Source organism: Ursus americanus, chromosome 6, assembly GCF_024610735.1.
Source record: "Ursus americanus isolate L20-20 chromosome 6, mUrsAme1.1.p, whole genome shotgun sequence".
Taxonomy (NCBI): domain Eukaryota; kingdom Metazoa; phylum Chordata; class Mammalia; order Carnivora; family Ursidae; genus Ursus; species Ursus americanus.
Window position 1 is genome coordinate 23,464,198 of NC_142132.1, and position 19,595 is coordinate 23,483,792.

Below are 19,595 nucleotides of genomic sequence, written 5' to 3' on the forward strand. Positions count from 1 at the left end.
TTCCCTGAGATTCCAGCACCGCAGCTCCCCGCACTTCGCTCCTTGGGTTGTGCTCAATAAACGTGGAAAGAAGAGTGACTTTTAAAATGACCGGAATGTTTATCCTCTGTCCACCATCCATTCGCCTTCATGACCATCCTCTTATTTTCACCGGTGGCGGAGGAGGGAGGGCTTGTCTCCTAGTGTAGGGAGTCGCCGTGGAGAGTAAATCAAATGCCTCGCAATCCCCCTTGAAAAGCCAGAGCAATACCTACAGGTTTATTTCCCCAGATAGTTTCCGTCACCTTTCGGTTTCTAAGGCCGTCAAAACAAGTTTCCCAGGTGAGGTGGCTTACACAGCTGACATGTATTTTACTGCAACTGTGGAGGCTCAAAGTCAGAGATCAGGGGTCAGCTGTGCTGCTTTCTCCTAAGGCCCCTCTCCTTGCCTGACAGTTGGCTGCCCAGCCCCTGTGTCTTCACCGGTCAGCTCCCTGCAAACTCTCTGTGTCCTAATTTCCTCTTCGTGTAAGGGTATCAATCGGATTGAGCTTATATCCACCCTAAGAGCCTCATTTTAACTTACTTCCTTAAGGCCCTACTTCCCAATATGGTCACATTCTGAGGTGCTAGAAGTTAGGGCTTCGACATATGAATCTCAGGGTGACACACTTCAGTCCATGGGTCATGCAATGAGCGTGTGACCTAAACTTTACCAACTGGGAAATTTATCAGGAACTTTGAATTTTCAGTAACATGAGGATAGAAGAGATCATTGTAGTTCCTCCATTCCAGAGGAAACCCCCTGTAAGATACTATCTGCCAGGAACCCCTGGTAGGATACTGTCTGTGTTTCTTGATCCCTATCCCTCCAAAGCTGTCCTAGCTCCTGCCTCGTTCCAAGTTATGTTCTTCAAACTTCAGTTGGTTCCATGGGCTTCTGATAACCTTCCCATAAATTTTTTTTGCTTGAATTAGCCAGGAGCAGTGACTGTTTTCTGCAACCAAGAAACCTAATTGATACAATGTAATAAAAATATTTTAATTTTTTTTTAAATATTTAAATTTGAGAAAGAGAATGTGCATGAGTGGGGGAAGGGGCAGGAGGACAGGAAAAGAGAATCCCAAGCAGACTTCCCAGTTGAGCATAGGGCTCAACACAACGCTTGATCCCAGGACCCTGAGCTCATCACCTGAGCTGAAACCAACAGTTGCCCACCTGATTGACTCACCCAGGCACTCCTTAGATAACTTTTTTTTTAAAGATTTTATTTATTTGACAGAGAGAGAGACAGCCAGTGAGAGAGGGAACACAAGCAGGGGGAGTGGGAGAGGAAGAAGCAGGCTCCCAGCAGAGAAGCCCGATGTGGGGCTCGATGTGGGGCCCGATCCCAGAACTCTGGGATCACACCCTGAGCCAAAGGCAGATGCTTAACAACTGAGCCACCCAGGCGCCCCTCCTTAGATAACTTTTTAAAAACCATTTAAGGCTTTGTTCACTGACCTCTGCGTAGGGGTTCACCACCCCAGTGAGAGGCCCTCCAAAGACTGCAAAGCTGATAGGGGCTCTCCATAAACAGTTTTTGGGCCCAGAGAATTAGATTTCTATCCCTGAGTCAGGGATTAAAAGGGAAAAAAAAAAAACAATTCAAGGATGAATGGAACATTGACACATCTGAGTTTATGTCCCCTCTGAATTTGAAGTTCGGGTGACCATGCATCCTCGTTTGCTGAGAAAGTCCTGCATCATGCTTGGTTTCCCAGAGTAATTATGAATAGTGCTCCATTCACCCCTATACGTGACCCAGTTTGGATAAAAAATTATATGGTTACCTTATATTAAGTGCGTTTTGATCATTATCCTCAGTATCCAGAGCAGAGTCTATTGGAAAGCAAGTTTTCAATAAAAACTTTTTTTTCTTTTAAGTTTTTAAATTCTACTTCCTTTAACATATAGTGTAATGTTGGTTTTAGGAGTAGAATTCAGCGATCCATCACTTACATACAACACCCAATGCTCATCACAAGTGCCCTCCTTAATACCCATCACCCATTTAGCCTATACCTCTGCCCACATCCCCTCCACAACCATAAGAGACTATTAACTATAGAGCTCAATAAATACTTTTTAAATGAATGAATGAACAAAAGGGCTCTTGCCCCATTATCATCTACAGATGCGCATTTAATTATTTATTTTTCTTCTACTTGATGTCACTTGCTGGGTCTGTATCATTAAGCCAAGACGTTTTGGAAGGACAGCATCTTGCTACGGGGAGCTCTTAGAGACCCGTTTGGAAGCCTGCCATGTTCCTGTTAGCACCCATGGTAGTGGTGGCTGCCTCTTTAAAAGGGATGCATTGCAAGGCAAGGTGTGAAGCCCACCTGTTGTTAGAAAGTCTGCCAAGATCTGAGCTCCACTGGGCTCAGAATTCTTTCTCCCCCTACCTTCCCTCCCTACTGCCTGGATGAGGCTCCAACTTGATCAGTAGGCAACCAACATGCCACTAATTAGGAGGCACAAGGCATAGCAGAGGATGATTAGCTCATGATGAGCACACACTGCCTAGAGTTGTCTTGTTACCATTATAAATAGATTAGAAATCTGGGGAGCATCTGTATTTTCCCCTCACAGAGGAGAATCTGAAATTGACAGGTTGAAATGAGAATGTGTCAAGTAAAGCTTTAAAACTTTATTTCTCTAGACTCATCTCTCTCATCTTCCTCCCTCTGTGCCCCTCCCACAAAATATCCCATCTGCCAATGGAAGAAACCCAGCAATTCTCTAATTGAACCGTAAGATTTTGGAAGGTCAGTGCCTGGAAACCATTCTGGCGCTCTGAGGACCAGGTGTGTGTTTATGGAGACAATTAAATGCTTCCCAGGTGATTCTACCCAGAAACCAAGGAAGATAGATTAGTGACAAGAAAAACAATTCTGTTCTCTGTTGCTTCTTGTGTGGCCTTTCTCTTTCCATCCACCATGTTTGGACATACTCTTAATTGCAGCCAGTTCCTGGAGTAGTGACAGCAGTCACCGTCTTCAAGAGAGAAAGCAACAAAAGACTCTGCATCATAAGAAAGCGCTTCTGGGAGAGGCTCTAGGGAGGAGAAGTAGGACCTTACTGGGGAGAAATCCTTAGAGCCTAGCAGCTTTCAGCCCATGGGATATTTTGGGCACAGATATTTCAGCTCAAGAAGTCTCTATTCTTCTGGGAGCAGACCACATACTTTCTCAGGAGCAAATCACTGAAGGCCCCACTTTATCTGGTTCGTTTCTAATAGCTGCAAACAGTGCTGTTCCCCAGATACTGAGCTGTAATGACAGATGGCATGTGTGCCTGTCATGATCTATTTTCCTCTGTCTTTGGTTGACATTTTGAAAAGAATCTGCATCTTGTGCTCCCTCTCTGAAAGAACTCTCCTTGAGCTGTGACCAGAGTTGAAGGCAAGAAACATGTCCTTGGTACCTTCAGATACATAAAAATGTATATTTTTACAAATAATTGTTTCATTTGATTCTTTTTCAATGTGTGACAATAAAGGAACTCAAGTCAGGGACCCTAAGAGAAGCTTTGAGGGACCCCAGAACCTGGCACTGCACACACCCTCACAAAAGCTTTGTATGAAAAGGGAGAATAAACAAGAAGCAAGTTATGTTATAAATTCTGGAGCCCCCTCCGCCCCCACAAGAAAACCCCATAAACGAGCAAGGGCAAACTGTTTTGGTCCCAATACCATGGCTATCTCCAGAGCATTGCCGCATTTGGGAAGACTGAGCATATTTCAGAACCCGAGAGCCTGTAGTCTTTAATTTTATGAGGTATTCTCGGCAGCCCTGATTAGAAGTACCCATTTCTTGTCCTTGCTATATGTCTGTTACCAGAGTCAGGTTTTTGGGCCCACCATGATAGCAACTAGGCCAGACCCAAAAGTCAAAGGTACACTGGAGCTACAGCAGCCCCCCACCTTATAATTAAAAAAAAAAAAAAAAAACCCACAGAAAGTCCTTAGACTGACCTCCCCAAGAACAGCGGAGGCCCTGCTTATATACAGAAAGTCCCCACCTAAGTTCCCACTCTAGTCCAATATGCTAATAAGGGGAAGAAAAAAAAATGCCTCATCCTGATTGGCTGGAAGGGCCTCGTCCTGACTGGTCGATATTGGCAGGCAACTCAGGCCGCTCATTGGTGGTTTTGGAATCAGGGTCCTCTGTTTTAAGTCCGGCTTGTGTTTGGGGCCGCATCCGGACTCTGCTTGGCAGGAGAAATTTTTGACAATAACAGCAAATAGAAAGTGCCCCAAGTGCATAATGTTTTCCACTTGGGGTTTTGCTCCCATGATCCCTAACTATCTCACAAGGAAAATTAGATCAGTTATATATATTAAAAAAGAAAAAAAGCAATAAAAGGAGCTGTGACCTCTGGGATTAAGGTATAAATAGCTGATTTTAACCAAAGTTCTCTTCCTTCTGAGGGGGAGTTGAGGAGGATGGTATGTCTTCCCAGGTAATTCTGATTCTTTCCCTGAAAGTAGAGCCCTAGGTGAGAGTAGGTAAGAGACTGGTCAGATAATTTTTACAACTTGAGGCCAGGGAGGACAGAGAAAGGGGATCAGCACAAAAGAACTTGGGCTTCTCAGGTTCAATTCATTATCTGTCAAGCCATTAGTTATTTTGGGTGTTTTTTACCCAAATTATTTCATTTCATCTGGGTTCCAACCCTGTGAGGTAGATAGATGTCATTATTGTCAATTTATAGACAGGGAAATTGGCCCCTGGTTATGTCATTATAACTCTCTGGGCCTCGGACAATGAAAAAGTAATGGAGTTTTATTGAGACTTCTAGTCTCTGAATAAACTGAGCTCTAGCTAAGGCTCTCCTCCCGTTTTTGTGTACAATGTGCCGTTGATTCTGCTCCAAAGGAACCTACATCTCATCATGATATACGGCCTGAGAACACAGAAGCAAAGAGCATTTTGAAGGGCACTCTGCTACCGTAAAGTTAATGGTAATTAAACCAAGTTTAAGGGACATCAAGACGCAGTAGTACCCGGGAGGTCATTGTTGGGCTACATCTGGTCCCCTTTGGCAGTACCGTTGGAGTAGACAAGAGAATTTGGCAGGATCTGGTGTGTGTGTCAGGATGAGGCATTCCCATTGCTTATGTTTGCTCTCTGGCCTTCTTCCCTCTGAACGAGGCCAAGTGCTTTAAAAGGCAAGCAGCATAGCATGTGAAGCTGGGGCCTGGCAGCTGTCTGTTGACGGCCTTATTTCAGCCCAGTGAGGGAAGCAAGGGCATCAAGCCACGGGCTGCCAAACAAGTGGGTCAGCAGGGCAATGACATGTGGAGGGCTGTGAGCCACTGGATGATGAGGACGCTTGGGAAGTTAGTTCTAAACCGTTCTGGACACTGGAAATACAGGAGCCACCCTGGCATGACCATCAGGCTTTCCACTGACATTCAGTAACGTGTCGTTCAGCTTTGCCTTTGTCAGGAGGGTGTGTGGTGGGAAGAATACTGCCCTAACATCAAGAAGACGCGGGTCCTGTCTTCACCTCCACACTCATTTGCTGTCTAACGTTAGGGAAGTCACGTTGCTCTCTGCCTCCCAGTTTCCCCGTCTACAGAAGATGAGACGTCTCCGAAGGGTGCCCAGCCCAGTCATCTATCAGTTTTGGAATTGGCAATGTGCTCTTCGCACCTCTGTACATCAAAAGTAGCCAGTGAGGCAGGCCATAAAGTGTTTGCCTCTTGCAAATAAGAAATTGTGGTCCAGAGTGACTTGCTGAAAGTCAGAGATCTCCTAATTCCCAGCTTAATATTCTCTCCAAGGCACAATCCATCGCCACCTTGACTCGCAGTGTGTTTTTGTTCCAGATAACTCAATCGGGTGACTCTCTCAGAGCTGCAACTGTTGCCCAGGAGGAAATGAGCCAGTTTGGAAGTGGTCTCACTTCTGCAGATGAAGGTGCCTTGTATCATGGTAACAGGAGCCAGGGGAGGTGCCTTTTCCCCGCGAACTCTCCCTGAGCAATGTCAGTGGCGGAGAGAACAGTTACTCTCTGACTTCGCAGGAGAATCCTCAGTAGCTCTGCTTCAGGTGCTGAGAGCTGGGCTCCACCCTGAGTACTTCTGGGGGCTTGCTTGTCGGGTTTAGAATCTCCTGGAAGAAGCTAATTCCGATGAGAAACCCCGCAGAGAAATAACTACAAAGCCAATGACGCTCTCCGCCACCTGCCTTTGCCTGTCTGCTGAGGAACCTGGCGGCCCTGCGCCGGCGGTGAATGCGCGGGCTCTCTCCCCAGCCCGGCGAAACCAGCTGACTACCGCTGTTTTACTTCCTATTTCACTTCTGTCCTTTATAATCCGGCGGAGCAATTTTATCAACCGAGTTTATCAACCCCGACGCAAAAGAACAAGGGAAGAACTCAGATCCCATGGGAAAGCAGAAACTACTGCATTTGGAAAAATCACTTTTGACGTGGGATCAGAAATTTAGACATGGTACATTATTGGGGAAGCTCATTATAAACCCCTTCAAGATATGCAGGCATTTTATGTTACGAACCACTAGTTAGACCAAAAAAAAAAAAAAAAAAAACCCACAAAAAACCCAAAAACCTGTTTATTTTAGAGGTACCATAAATGACATCCTCAATATTTGAGGAAGTTAACTTATATAGTAAAAATTGTTTAAGAAGGTGAGTATAACCCAAGAACTATTACACCAAGAATAATACATCATTTTTAAATACATTCACAAATCAAAAGAAAACTAAAGAAAACCTTGTTTCATCCTACATCTTAATCATTTGAGTTCAGAAAATATGATTCTGGAATGGTCAGCTCGCATCCAAAATATAGGAGCAAATTATTGACCAAAGCTCTCTGGCTTCTTGGGTTTCTGGGATCTATGGTAATTTATTACATAGTCTGAACACTAAAGAGATTAAAACATCTAACTTACAGCCCTTATGCTAAGTATTTACTTCATATCCCCTTATTACCCAATGTGGAGAAGAGCCTCTCACTCATTCTTCCAAATTCCTTACTCAGCAGTGGGCAAGAGAAGATCTGTTGCTGGTTGGATGCATCAAACAGCATTACAAAGATTAATAATAATAATAATTGTAGGGAAAAAAAAAGAATGTACGTCTTCTTGGTTCCCTCTCCTCTTTTCATTTTCTCTGCTAAGGTCTTCAAGGCCTGCGCTGCAGTTCTGTCTCCACTCAGTGGGATCTGATGCCGCTCTAAAGCCGTGTGGTTACCAAGCCTTCCACTCAGAAGTCCTGGCCACAAATATTAGGGTGGGATACTTGAAAATGGGCCTTCTAATGAAAGGTCCCCACAGGACCACAGAAAATGAGTAAGTAGTGTAGATTGAACTATTGTTACTACTGTTCCCAACACATCGTGCCCTCCTCTGGACCAGAATCCTATATCAACCTGTTGTCATGTAACTTAGTGGTGTCTTACACCAGGATGCAGAGCCTGTTTCCCTGGCCCACTGATGCTGGACATGGCCATGTGGTTTCCTTTAGTCAACAGAATGGAGATGATGGTAAAAGAACGACCGTTTTGAGCCAAGGCCTTACAGGCATAGAGTATTCTGTTGGCCTCACTTGGAATTCTGTAATCCACCCTGAAAAACCATGCCCTGGTTGGCTTCTGGTCCCAGAAGATGACAACTCAGGAAGCAAGCCTGGACCCCAGCTGAAGCCAGCACCCCGACTAGCTCAGGAGAGCCTGGTCAGTTTCAATGGAGTTCAGCCAAACCATAACCAACCTGGAGATTCATGAGTAAAACATGAGTATCTCGGTTACAGGCTATTTGTTTTGGTTTGGTTTTGGCCATGTAGCATTATTGCGGCGACACCTGACTGATAGCCATACATGAAGAAAACAGCCCAAAGAGAAAAATCTCAGCCGGGTATATAGCTTTGATGTACAAAAATACATTTATTTTCAACAATTTCAAAACCACTGTCTTTTTTTTTTACAGTAGAAATATTCAAATGGAACAATAAAATCAAGAACAGTATATGTACATATACTGTGTATATAGACATGACTCATGCATTTGTATTCCAGTATTTAGTACAAGTATTGCAATTGTCTGCCCCATTTAACCCTTGAAACAAAAAAGCAGGATCTTGAGAAGCACTCCTTATCCGGATCTATGCTGTAGCCAGTCAGACTGTTCTGAGTCGCATTCTCTCAGGGTCTCACAGAGAAGAAGGCGAACGATATCTCACAAAGATTCACAGGTACAAAAATCCGGCCTTTCCTCCCATATATATACAGGATATCATTGTGTAAAACAAGTGTTCTCAGGCTGAGCCTGAAGAGAAAACAATGCTACGGCATGGCTTAGAGTGACCCTACGGAACAGAAGTGGTGTGTGCGAATGGGTGGAGGGGCCGGGGCGCTGGGGACGAGAACGCTGGCTTTGAAAGCTGCTCGCCCCAGAGGCAAGAACTATCTTAAGGGAACTGAAGGCAGACATTTGACTTTAAGGAAGTTGTGTACACCTGACAAGCAAATAGCACAGCTTTGCTAAAATCATCTTTGACTAATATCATGAAAGGCTAGCCCCCTATTTGGCCTGCAAGGGCTTATACAGACTCGTGATGCCACTAATGCCACATTCCTCCCAACCGCTGTGACTCCTCCTGTGCCAAGATGAACTCACCAGGCCTCACCTGGTGCCCAGGGGACTTTTCTGAGCTCAAAATAGCCCAAGAATTCTCCAGAAAGATTACCCCTTTCCATGGAATCCAACCAGAAAGCAGAATCACTGTCTCTTTCAGATCTGTGGCCAAGCTTCTTTAGAGAAAACCCATCTTCTCAGGCTGACAAATACCCTGCATGCTTTCCTTTTGGAGGGGGGAAGCCTTGTTTCCCCACCTGCGTCTCACTTCGAAGTCTCCAGTGGGCTTTATCTCGCCACTTCTCCCAGGTCACCGATGGCACAGAAAGCCCCCCATGTTCTAGGATGTCACTCTAGTCCTTCCTTGACGACTTGTCCCAGAGAAGCCCTCCCCCCGCCCCCCTTTATATACACAAGTAGAAAGCAGCTATGGCATGGGCACAGCGATGCAAGAGTTAAGTGTGACAGACAACCGGAAAGCATCCAGAACCCAACACATCTCGCAGGCCTGGGGGTTGGTCAGCTCTGAGGGTGAGTGCATAAGCCACCACACGCGTCTTTCTTTTTTCTGTTTTCTTTTTTACTAAACATTAAATTATTTCTTAGGAAATAAAAAGCTATTTACATTGTAATTATATACAGTAAGCCGTCTGTAGCCTCACTATTGACATGCACGAGGCAGGGCCTCATTCATTAAGGTGTGCACGCTTTCTGCAGCTACTTTCACTCCCCACCAACCCACCTCCTGCAGATCTAACTGGGAAATGGTGTGTGTTTCAGGTGTGTGTGTTGGGGGGAGAGTGTGGGTGGTGTTGGGGGGGAGGGGCACAGGAGAGGTTAATGAGAAGCCAACCCAACTTAAAAAAATAAAAAATAATTTAAAAAAAGAAGAAAAAAGACCACTAGGAAAAAGACAGTCCTCACACAGTCAGTGGCAGAATAAAGCAAGAAGGCCATGGGAAGATGCGTCCTTTGCCCTTAGCACAAATACAGCCATTTATTCTTTTTGTCTCATTTTAATCAGCTAAGAATGCCTTTTGCCTCCCAAAGCTAAGCATCTGCCTGCTATTTATGAAGGGGCCCTTGGTAAACAAAAGGTAAAAAAGACATTTTCATTTTTCCATAATAATAGTCATAGTAATCATCAAAAATAAAGTCAGAAAGATGGTTGAGCACGTGGCTGGTTGGTATTAAACGCTAGTGCAGTTGGGGATCTCCTTTGTGCTTTCGCTGTTTGCAATGGTGGCAATGCCGCCTGCGGGAGAGAGAAGACAGACAGACAGAAAGAGGATGTCAATTTCACAAGGGCACGAATCTTCGTCTGTTTTATTTACTGTTACATACCAAGCCACCTTGAGCAGGTGGTTAGTAGGTATTTAAATAATGGAACACCTGGCTAGCCTATCCTACCAGCTCATTGGCTTCTTCTGTCACCTATGTTTCAAGTGTCCACCTCTCACACCAGCACACGAGTGGGGAGCAACGCCTTGCCATCTTACACACCACTGACGACGACCGTAAGAGCTGTGTAAGTGAACACGGACTCTGTGGCAGGCTCTGTGCTAATGACATACTCTCATTTCGTTATCACCACAATTTTAGAAGGTAGGTACTATTATTCCCACTTCACAGATGAGGAATATGCTAGAGCCCACTTTTATGTGCTTATTAATTAGGACATCTGCTGCTTTTGCTTCATAGAAAAAAAAAATCTCAACAGTAATGGAGAGTTGGCCTTATCCCTCCCCCACTCCGACTCCAGCACTTTTGATCTTGGTCTACTTTTAAGGGGGAAAAAAAAAAAATCTGCCACTTTCATGTGGCCAGAGGTGGCAGACAAATTTAAAAACACAATTATGTCTCTGTAGCTAGCTGTTTCCCACCCCCTCCAGTCTGGCAGGAGCTGAAGGACAGGTCACGTGAGCTGACTGCCCTCGAGTTCGGAGGACAGAGGACACAGGAGCTTGGTGATACCAGCACACATACCTATGACCCGGGTGTCCAGCTCTTTGTCCAGCAGTTCCTCGGGCTCGGTGAAGTCACTGAGTGTGATTTTGGGGGCGTTTTCACTTTGGCTCACTGACCCAATCATCTCCTGCTCCTTGTCGTGTTGGACTTGAGCATAGAAGTTAATCCAGGGGATTTTCCTACAAAAATCAAATTATGATCACAGGGTACACCAAACTTGAGCCACTGGGAGGTTCTGGGTCACAAGGGGAAGGAAGAAGCTATTTGTAGGACAGGCCAATATCTGGAAAAGGGGCTGGTCACCCACTGTAGCCATGAGGCCAAGAAACACAAGGCCAGAGACCAGATGCCCAGGGGAGATGTAAACCACAAAACTCCCTGGAGATGGCACCTTCTTCTGGAGTAAACCGAACAGGTGTCAACAGAAGGGCAATGCTGCTGAGCAGGTATGCGCTAAAACCCTTAAAAGACTTGTCCGTTATCAAGTTTTACAAGGAGCTGGACTTTCACACACATAAGGTTGTGTCACAGTGAAAAGACATCTTTTTCTAAAGTTGTATCAACGTAATCAATTCACATTGGTTTCCTTTATGAAGAGCCAAGAAAGAAAAGGCTTCTAGCCATTGCTACTATCTTCAGAACACCACCTGTGGGCCAAAGATCTTAACTACTTGGATAGTCAGTTTCCTCATCTGCTATGTGGGAGTAATAATAGCTTCCTTGTAGGGTTGTGGAGAGGATTAAGGCACGGATTAAAAGAAGCTAAATAATCTCCTTCAAAGACACAAAAGGTTGTAGGTCTGGAAACAAGGCAGAAAGACTTAAGGTTGGAGGAGCAGCCAGTTGAGATTGGAATTTTCTTGGAGGATTCATCTTCTGACCCCTCTCCATATTCCCTGGCCCACTGGGTTCCAGGCCTATAGCCCGCTGTGAACTCCTTTCACCAAGTGCTTCTCAGACTTTAATGTGCTTATTTCTCACCCAGGTTCTTGCTAGCGTGCATTTGTGACTGGATAGGTCTGGACAGGATGGGGGGAAGCAGCACATTTCTGCCAAGCTCCCAGGTGATGCTGAGGCTGCTGGTCTGAGCCCCAAACTTTGAGTTGCAAGAACCTAGTACATTAAACTTGTCCCCACCTTGGGGACTTGGAACCAGCTGTTCCCTCTATAACACTCCTCCTTCTACTCTTCTCATGATGGTATCCTTTTTGTCCTTCAGAACTTGGCTCTGAGAGGCCTCTCCAGACCACCCCACCTCTCCTGTGAAAAACATAGAATTATGGGACAGTGTTTATGAAAGAAATGAATAGGGTGCTGGGTTTAGGGCAATGTAAGAGGCAAGTCTGCTGATGTTGTCTCCCATGTGTGCCGGGTCTATATTCTCTGTCTTCTCTGCTGTACGTGCAACTTAGCACAGTGCTTGGTACACGGTTGCTATTCAGTATTTGTTGAGTGAATGAATAGATAACCTCAAAACTGTGCTCTTTCTACTTTCATATATTTGATCCTCAAACAAAAAGACCATGATTTTACCTTGGGATATTATCTCTAGAAGAGACCTCTCTTACCCCATTAAATGATGGGGAAATTGGATTAACATCCAGACATCCTGAAGCTGATCACTGGTAATGATATTATTAAAACTTAAGGTATCTGACACCCATCCCAATCCAGAACATTCTGCACATTTCCTAAAGGAGAATCACTCTGTTGCCCTATGACCAAGCAGTGGTGTTTTCAAGCTTCTATACTCTCTTCCCTACTCCAGCCCCAACAAGGTAGAGTATGGGGTCATTTAATGAGGTTAGCTTATAGCTAATTCATTAGGAGAGATTCCAAAATAGGTATGAAACATGGGTAGTTCCTACCACTCCTTTATGTTGTTTTTGTTTCTTTGATGGTTGGTTTTCATACATTAAGAGAGGTGTCCTTGTGACTCCTACTGGTCTAAACCAGCTTAACATAATTTACAAGGACCTTAAGTGAATAGATTCTATTTGAGGCAGCAGACCGCAGGCTCTCGAAATATGTACAATTAAAAATTCATGCTGGCCCTTACTTTCCTCTTATCTAAATAGAAATGCCGCCTAATGACTTAACATTTCTTCTAATCATGAAAACACATATTACTCATGAATGGTGGGATCAGCTGTAATATTTATTAGGTGCTGGAGGCGGTCGAGCTCTTCCTGATCCCACAAGTCTGTGTACTTCAGAGCTCTAGCCAGAGTTCACTGCCTCCCCCTTGCTGCTTTCCTAGCAATACCTGGGAGGATGTGGATAAATCTGCCCTTACAAAGACTGTTCACTTTATTTCAATATCTAAACAACAGGCAGATTTCTTCAACATTTTTCATAGATGGGTGGGAGGGAGAAAATTTTATGTCATCATGTGCACATTTTAAAAACTTATCAAATTGCTTTACATATCTTAATATATGCACCTGAAGGACTATGAGAGAGTATCAGACTAAGCCCTATTTTTGCAGGTAAGAAAGGTGGGAAATAAAGAGATTCAGGGGCCTCTCTTGGCCTACACATTCATGTAGGTCTTAATAGAGAGGGAAGATGATCAACCGAATCGCCCATGAAAACTTCAGTTTTTGTTTGCTCCAGCTCTAAGTGTTAGGAGCCCGTGGGAGGCAATTTAGGTCTCCCTAAATTTCTCTGAAGCAAGTAGGCTTCAGACTGTGATTAAAGACTTGCTAAGGGAAAAAAAAAAAAGCTAGAAAAACATATAAAAGCTCAAAAGTTTTCTTGGATAACCAGAGAAAAACAGATCTACAGTATAGAAAGAAAGTCTTGTTAGGCAGAATTTTCAGATAAGGAAAGCCATGTCATAGTGATTTCTAATTACTTTGTCTAAACTTCAGAAAATAACTGTCCCAGAATAAGATCAAATATGAGAAACAGGGTGATATTTACTTAAGGAAAGCTTGGGGTTCATGGTGGCTCTCTTCTCCTTCCTCTCTTAAGTGACCACTTGGGGCATTGAGACTGTTTTCAGTGCCTGGCACATAGTGGACACACCGTAAATGTTTGCTGGATGAATAAGTGGTTTAATGAGTTAATGCTGATGATTACACCGAGAAAGCGTTGGGTCTGAAAACTCCGTGTGGCCAGCGATCTAGAAACAGAAACAGAACTGCCCTTTCTCTAGATGTACTGAATGTTTGCTAGCCAGGGGCAGAAATTGAAATTTGAATTAATTAAAGTGAAATACAATTTAAAATTCAGTTCCTCAGTCACACTAGCGGTTACTGCATTGGACAGTACAGCTTACGGAGCATCTCGTCATCGCAGACAGTTCTATTGGACAGTGATTAAGGCAGCAAAGGAGCCTCTGGGAAGTGCAGATAAGAACCTGACCTCTACTCATTAGCAAGCCCAGCACCCTCCATAAAGCCATCACAAGAGTTCTAGGTGATGGGGAGGGAAAAAAGACCAAAGAAATTAAAGAAGATCCAACAGGACCTCAACCAAAGGGCTTGAGCATTGGGAAGAAAACTTCCAGAAAAGGTAGCTAGACAAGAAAAGGTAACTGATGATTGGTAAGTGTACTTAGCTAATTCTCCTGTTCATCCGGTTTGAGTGGTGTCTGTTCCCCGTGGCCTTAGCTACACGATTCACTGTCAGGGACACAGAAAGAGTTGGCTGATACTGGGAAACTACAGAGGTAGAATAATTCAGAGATGTCATTAGCTGGCAGAGATTCAAGAATTCCAATGTACACGTTTAGAGATGCCTACATGAATAGCTTGACTGTCTAGGGAGTTTAGCAGCATTTGTAAGAGAACAGAACATTTCCTAAGTCACAGGATGTCTTGCCTTAGTTTGCAGATGCCTGACACAAATACCTTTCTGCAGGACTTCTACTGGCTCTTGTCCTCCCCAACCATGAGGTTTTAGAAGCCAGAAGGTGACAAATTTGGTTTAGCTGCTCTTCAAGCTCCAGCAACCACCAGGCTTCTCCACAATCAAATCTTTGGATGGATAAAGGTGTGCTTTGCACATAACTGAAGTACACCCACAAATGGGTGTTGCCTTCACTGGACTGTTTCTATATGGAATCTTTGTTCTCTACTTATGGTACGAAGGTTTGTTCCCATCTTCAAAGGCAACGTGGGCACATGGGTTCACATGTCTTGATCCAAGGGGGTATGAACTCACACACTGGTCTATTAATTGAGTAGGAAGGTAAACCTCACTCTGTCCTGATATGAAGGGTGTTGGAGGCTTCCTGCTAGTTCGGTAATGCTGAGATGTATATTGAGGAAATCCCACGTTCTGAAGCCTGAGGCATCCACGAGAGGGCCGCTAATGAGGTCCGAGGGAGAGGGTGGAGCGAATCACCTCTACAACTGATGGCTTTCACAATCTAAAAGCATTACCTTCAGTGTCTAGAAAGACTCCCAGGACCAAGTTTTGCTTTCAGAATAATCAATGATATTTTTACTTTAACCAGTCTTTCTGTGAAGCACATTTCCGTGCCACTGATACCATTTTTTTGAGAACCCACCATGGGCTGTGTTGTGACACAGAAGGCACCTTCGGAGGTCACGTTCTCTGTTATCTATAACAGCTTAGCCTTGTTGACTATTTAGTACGTACCAGGTATAGATGTTATTATATTTAAACTGCACAGCAAGCCTATTAAGTAGTGTTTTCTCCATTTTACAGATAAAGAGACTAAGGCTTAGGGAGGCAGATTCAATTGCCCAAAGCTACAAATGCTAAGTTAAAATTGGGTCTGTCTTATTGCAGAGTCCATACTCTGAATCAGGACATCTCTTGGTAGAAGTATTACATTATTCAAATAATGCTACAGAATTATTGATTTCAATTTCATGTTTTAATAAGTATCCTGTCGTGTCACCCCTCCTGTGGCCTTCAAACATAATTTCCGAATACATGTGAAGTTTGGTCTTTCCTGATCAATTGCCCTTTAGAAACAGGAAAAAGAGGAAGAAGAGGGAGAGGGATAAAGGTTGAATATCTTTAGCATGCAAATTTACACGGAGAGACCAGGTAGCTGCAACAAAAGATAAGAAAACTGTGTGTGTGTGTGTGTGTGTGCACGCGCACACGCACGTGCACATGTACATGTGTGTGCCTATGTGTGCACCAGATTTCAGCTGCATTTTGTCTACTTAACCACCCTAAATGGGTGGTAAGCTGTAGAAAAGATCTCCTGAATATCCAAGACCTTACTTTAGAAATTTAGGTGAGGTTTAAAAATTCTTTCCACTTCTCTTGAAGAGAATAAATTGATTTCATAGGCTATCCCTTATTTTCCTAACTCAATACACCCATAAACTGGATAGAGTTCAGATTCTTAAACCCATTTATTCCTTGACCCTCAACCATTCCTGCTTTCCCCCAATGCCAAACAGAGCTTCAAAAGAATTAATTTCATATATTTGGGACGAGTCTAGGAATGTTGGCTATAGAAAGAATCAGCTCCCAAGAATCTAGCCTCACTCTGAAAACGGAGTGATAGTAGCACATACCTTTTGAACTTGTAGATCAGAAACACAGCCAGACCGACAAACACCACTGACAGGAGCATAAGCATGGCTGAGCTGCTGTGCCCAGCACTGGAGTCCACCAACGGCGCTAGGGGGAAAAAGCAGACCGCTCACTTGGAAGCTGCTAGATGGAGGGAGTTCCCACCAGAGAAAGGAGGTCAGCTCATGTCCCATCCTTATACCCAGTCTCCAACTGCCCTGCTCTGTGTGCGATCCAGGCACGGGAAGCTTGGTTTCAATGATGAAAACAGTATCCTCAGTCACAACTTATCAGCTTATCAAGACGCGTAAACTCCTCTGCTCCACCCGGAGAAACTTACTGTTCTTGGTATAAACTGAGTAATGTGTATTTAGCTAAGGGGAGTAGAAGAGGGGCTTGAATGCTCTTTCTCTTAGAAGGCCCGAGTGCCTGTCAACATAATTATGGGTGGCCCATTGGGAACTCTGGATTAAAAATTCATGCAATGCTTCATTCTTTTCCTTTCCACAGTTCTGCTAAAACACTGCTGGGTGGGCACATTTAGAACCTCCACATCTGAAAAGTCTTATATTAATAAGAGATATTTAGCAAAGAGGCTCTCCTGGAGAGCCAGTAGTGTGTGCCCCATGGGACATACCCTTTCAAATGCCTTTACAAATCAATCACTAGAGCTGATCTCTGTACTCATTCAGATTTACCTGTTGTAAATCAAAAGGAGTTTTAAAGTTATCTCATGTGGCCCCACAACCAAGATTCATGGAATTGGAGAACTGAAGAAAGTAAGAGACCCTGAGGACTACCCACTATAATCCTGACTGTTGCAAATAAAAAAAAAAAAAGAAACAAACAAACAAACAAAAAACAATTAAGTCAAAGCCCAAGGAAATTGCAGATTTCCCCCCAAGGTCATCCAGGGATTCAGTAGCAAAGCCATAGCTTCTAATGAAGTCTTCTTGGCACCTCAACAGGAAGCCCCAAGAAAGACGTGATTAATCTTTCATAACCATCACTACATACAAGGGTCCTGCCCACAAAGTTATTTTCAGACATTTGCGGAGAAGCGTCTGCTAATGATCTCCTCCCTTTTCTCCCCAGGATAACAGATCACCATCCTCATTTCCCCCTGGATCCCAGCAGGAACTCACCTAATGTCAGCTGTGTGACATACACAATGACTTGAACCCCTGGCTTCAGCTCAAACTGCACCAAGTTTTGGTTTAGAGCATTAAACAGCATCTCTACAATCTGGAAAAAAAAAAGAGAGAGAGAGAGAGAGAGATAGAAGTGCACAGGAAGACATGACATGAGATAGTCCTTCATGGAGCAAGAAACCAGGGTCAAGAGGCAAACAGTGACCAGGTTCAATCGGCAGACAGGATATTGGGACATTCTCATCAATCTGGTTCGCACAGCCCTTGGAGCCCTGTGAGGCCAAGGAAGTAGTTGGTGTTATTCGCTTATACTGGCGAGCAGAGTGAGACAGAGAGCGGATTGTCCAAAGTCCCTGAGCGAATTACAGTTGATAACAGACATCGATGCTTCGCTCAATCTCTGGTTCAGTGCTTTTTCATCCATGCCTTTATAACTCACCGTAGCACAACCTATTGTGGTTTCCAATGAAAGGACGTCAACCCATCATTAGTTCTTTAATCTAATGAAGTAACACACACAGGGTAGAGCAGCCCCTGCCAGGATTAAAGCCGGGATGTTCCTCCCCAGCCCACTCCTCTGCTTTTTCTCTTTCGGAGACAATGGGAGGCAGACATCAAAGCAGACGCTGCCTTCTTTTTATGGGATAATTTTCCCCTTTACTTTTCCCCAGCAAGTCTCGGAACACATAACATCGATTTAATCACTCTGTAATTCCCACATGAAAGCGAGGCCGACTTGGGCTGTGGTCCCTAACTCTTATCTGGCTGTACGCGCCTTAATATCACAGCTGCTATTCATCACCGTAATTACCTATTTATCTAAACGGATGGATATTGTAGCTTCCAAGTATAGTTCACACATGCCACTTGCTATTTCAGAATAAAGAGGTCTTGTAAAAGTGATGTATGCACTGAGAGGGTGAATTTATTTCTGGCCAGCTTGGATATGCAGCCCTGCACGGCGAGGATCTGCTTCATTATCCGGCTACACGGACTGTGCCTGTGTCTGTCCTGCCCAAGGAGAACAGTCGCCGGCCGTGGGGACGAGGTAGCAGCCAGGTGAAGCGGAGGGACACAGATGTCTGCACAACGACTGCCTCGTGTGGGAGCAGATGTGGGCTTCGTGCCAACATTTAGAAGTCTCAAACTCACTTAGCATCATGGGAAGGCAGGGAAGCGAGCGGCACAGCACAAGCCCATGAGAGCCTGTAGGAGCAGGGACTGAGAGAGGGAGAACCAGCTCCTTTACTTCAGGGATCGCGTGCCCATCACAATACACACGCCCCTTCAATGAGGACAGTAAACCACAGTCCCTTTGGACATGCTATTTCCTTAGTCAAAACACCATGAAGCAATCCATCTCTCTCCACAATGAAGCAGCTCATTTTCTCCTGAAGCAGAACCTTAGATGGACCGGGATCTTTAAGGACAAGAAGCCTGTTTTCCCAGAAATAGACAAGGACACTCAAATCCCTCCCTCCTTCTCCTGTGTCTGCCCCACCCCCCAGGGGGCAGGTCACTGAGCAGGAGAGCTGAGGAAGTTCCAGGAATGCCAACTGCTGGAACAAGGGCTGCTGGGCCGCCTTCCCTTCTCATGTGCCAAATGCTCCAGGCTGTGTGGTCATCTTCCGGGCAAGCCTGTTGTTCCTCACAGCCCCGGGTGCTGGACAGACGGACAGGCTGCCAGGCCAATGGGAGGACGCTCCCCCCATATTGCGGCTGGAGGTGCGGTTGTGTTCCCTTAGACGGGAGGTGCGGGCAAGTACCCCGACCAAGCGCTCTTTCACTTACTTGTTCCAGGTCCTCTTCGTTGCCTTTCCTCCTCTCCGTCAAGTTCTTGGGGGGAAGGATGAAGAGCTCTGCTGAAGTGGGGAGGCCAGGGAACACGGCCACTAGGATCTGGTCTTCTGGGACACCAGTTACCTGTGGAGACCACAGAGTAAAGCCATGGACGAGCCAGCCTCCCTGAGTCCGTGACAAGAAGCAGAACACACGCGGGTATAAGGCTCATGTGTGTGCCGCCTTACACAACTTGTGAGGCACAGGGCCGGGTATATATCCAGACTTCCTTTCTGTTTCCCCTTGGAAGTGCTATGATTAGTCTCACCCCCTCCTCTGGCTCTTACATACATTTTCACTGCAACTAAAATACTACAGTGATTTTCAAAATATTGTTTGCTGGGAACACTGGCTAAACTCCTCCCATATTTTCCATTTTTTCTGCATGGAGAGGACTAGAGCTTCTGGCAAAAACATGAACGTGCCAGCTGCAAACAAGGAATACGAGGTTATAAGCAAATGTGGGGAAATGCAAATTTAAAAAAAGAACAAGACAAG

General features: G+C 44.8%; 1 protein-coding gene across 5 annotated transcripts in view; it reads right to left on the bottom strand.

Annotated features, from left to right (window-relative positions):
• Positions 1 to 7,925: 7,925 nt before the first annotated feature.
• Positions 7,926 to 19,595, bottom strand: part of SORCS3 (sortilin related VPS10 domain containing receptor 3) — a 692,468-nt gene continuing 680,798 nt past the window's right edge. For all 5 annotated transcript variants that reach the window (XM_087862727.1, XM_087862725.1, XM_087862726.1 and 2 more), the window contains 5 exons: positions 19,050 to 19,181; positions 17,253 to 17,352; positions 16,110 to 16,215; positions 10,618 to 10,778; positions 7,926 to 9,886 (listed from right to left, as the gene is read on the bottom strand). In XM_087862727.1, the coding sequence (XP_087718853.1) occupies positions 9,822 to 9,886; positions 10,618 to 10,778; positions 16,110 to 16,215; positions 17,253 to 17,352; positions 19,050 to 19,181 (564 nt within the window). In that variant the 3' untranslated portion in view covers positions 7,926 to 9,821. The remainder of the gene's footprint in view (positions 9,887 to 10,617; positions 10,779 to 16,109; positions 16,216 to 17,252; positions 17,353 to 19,049; positions 19,182 to 19,595) is intronic.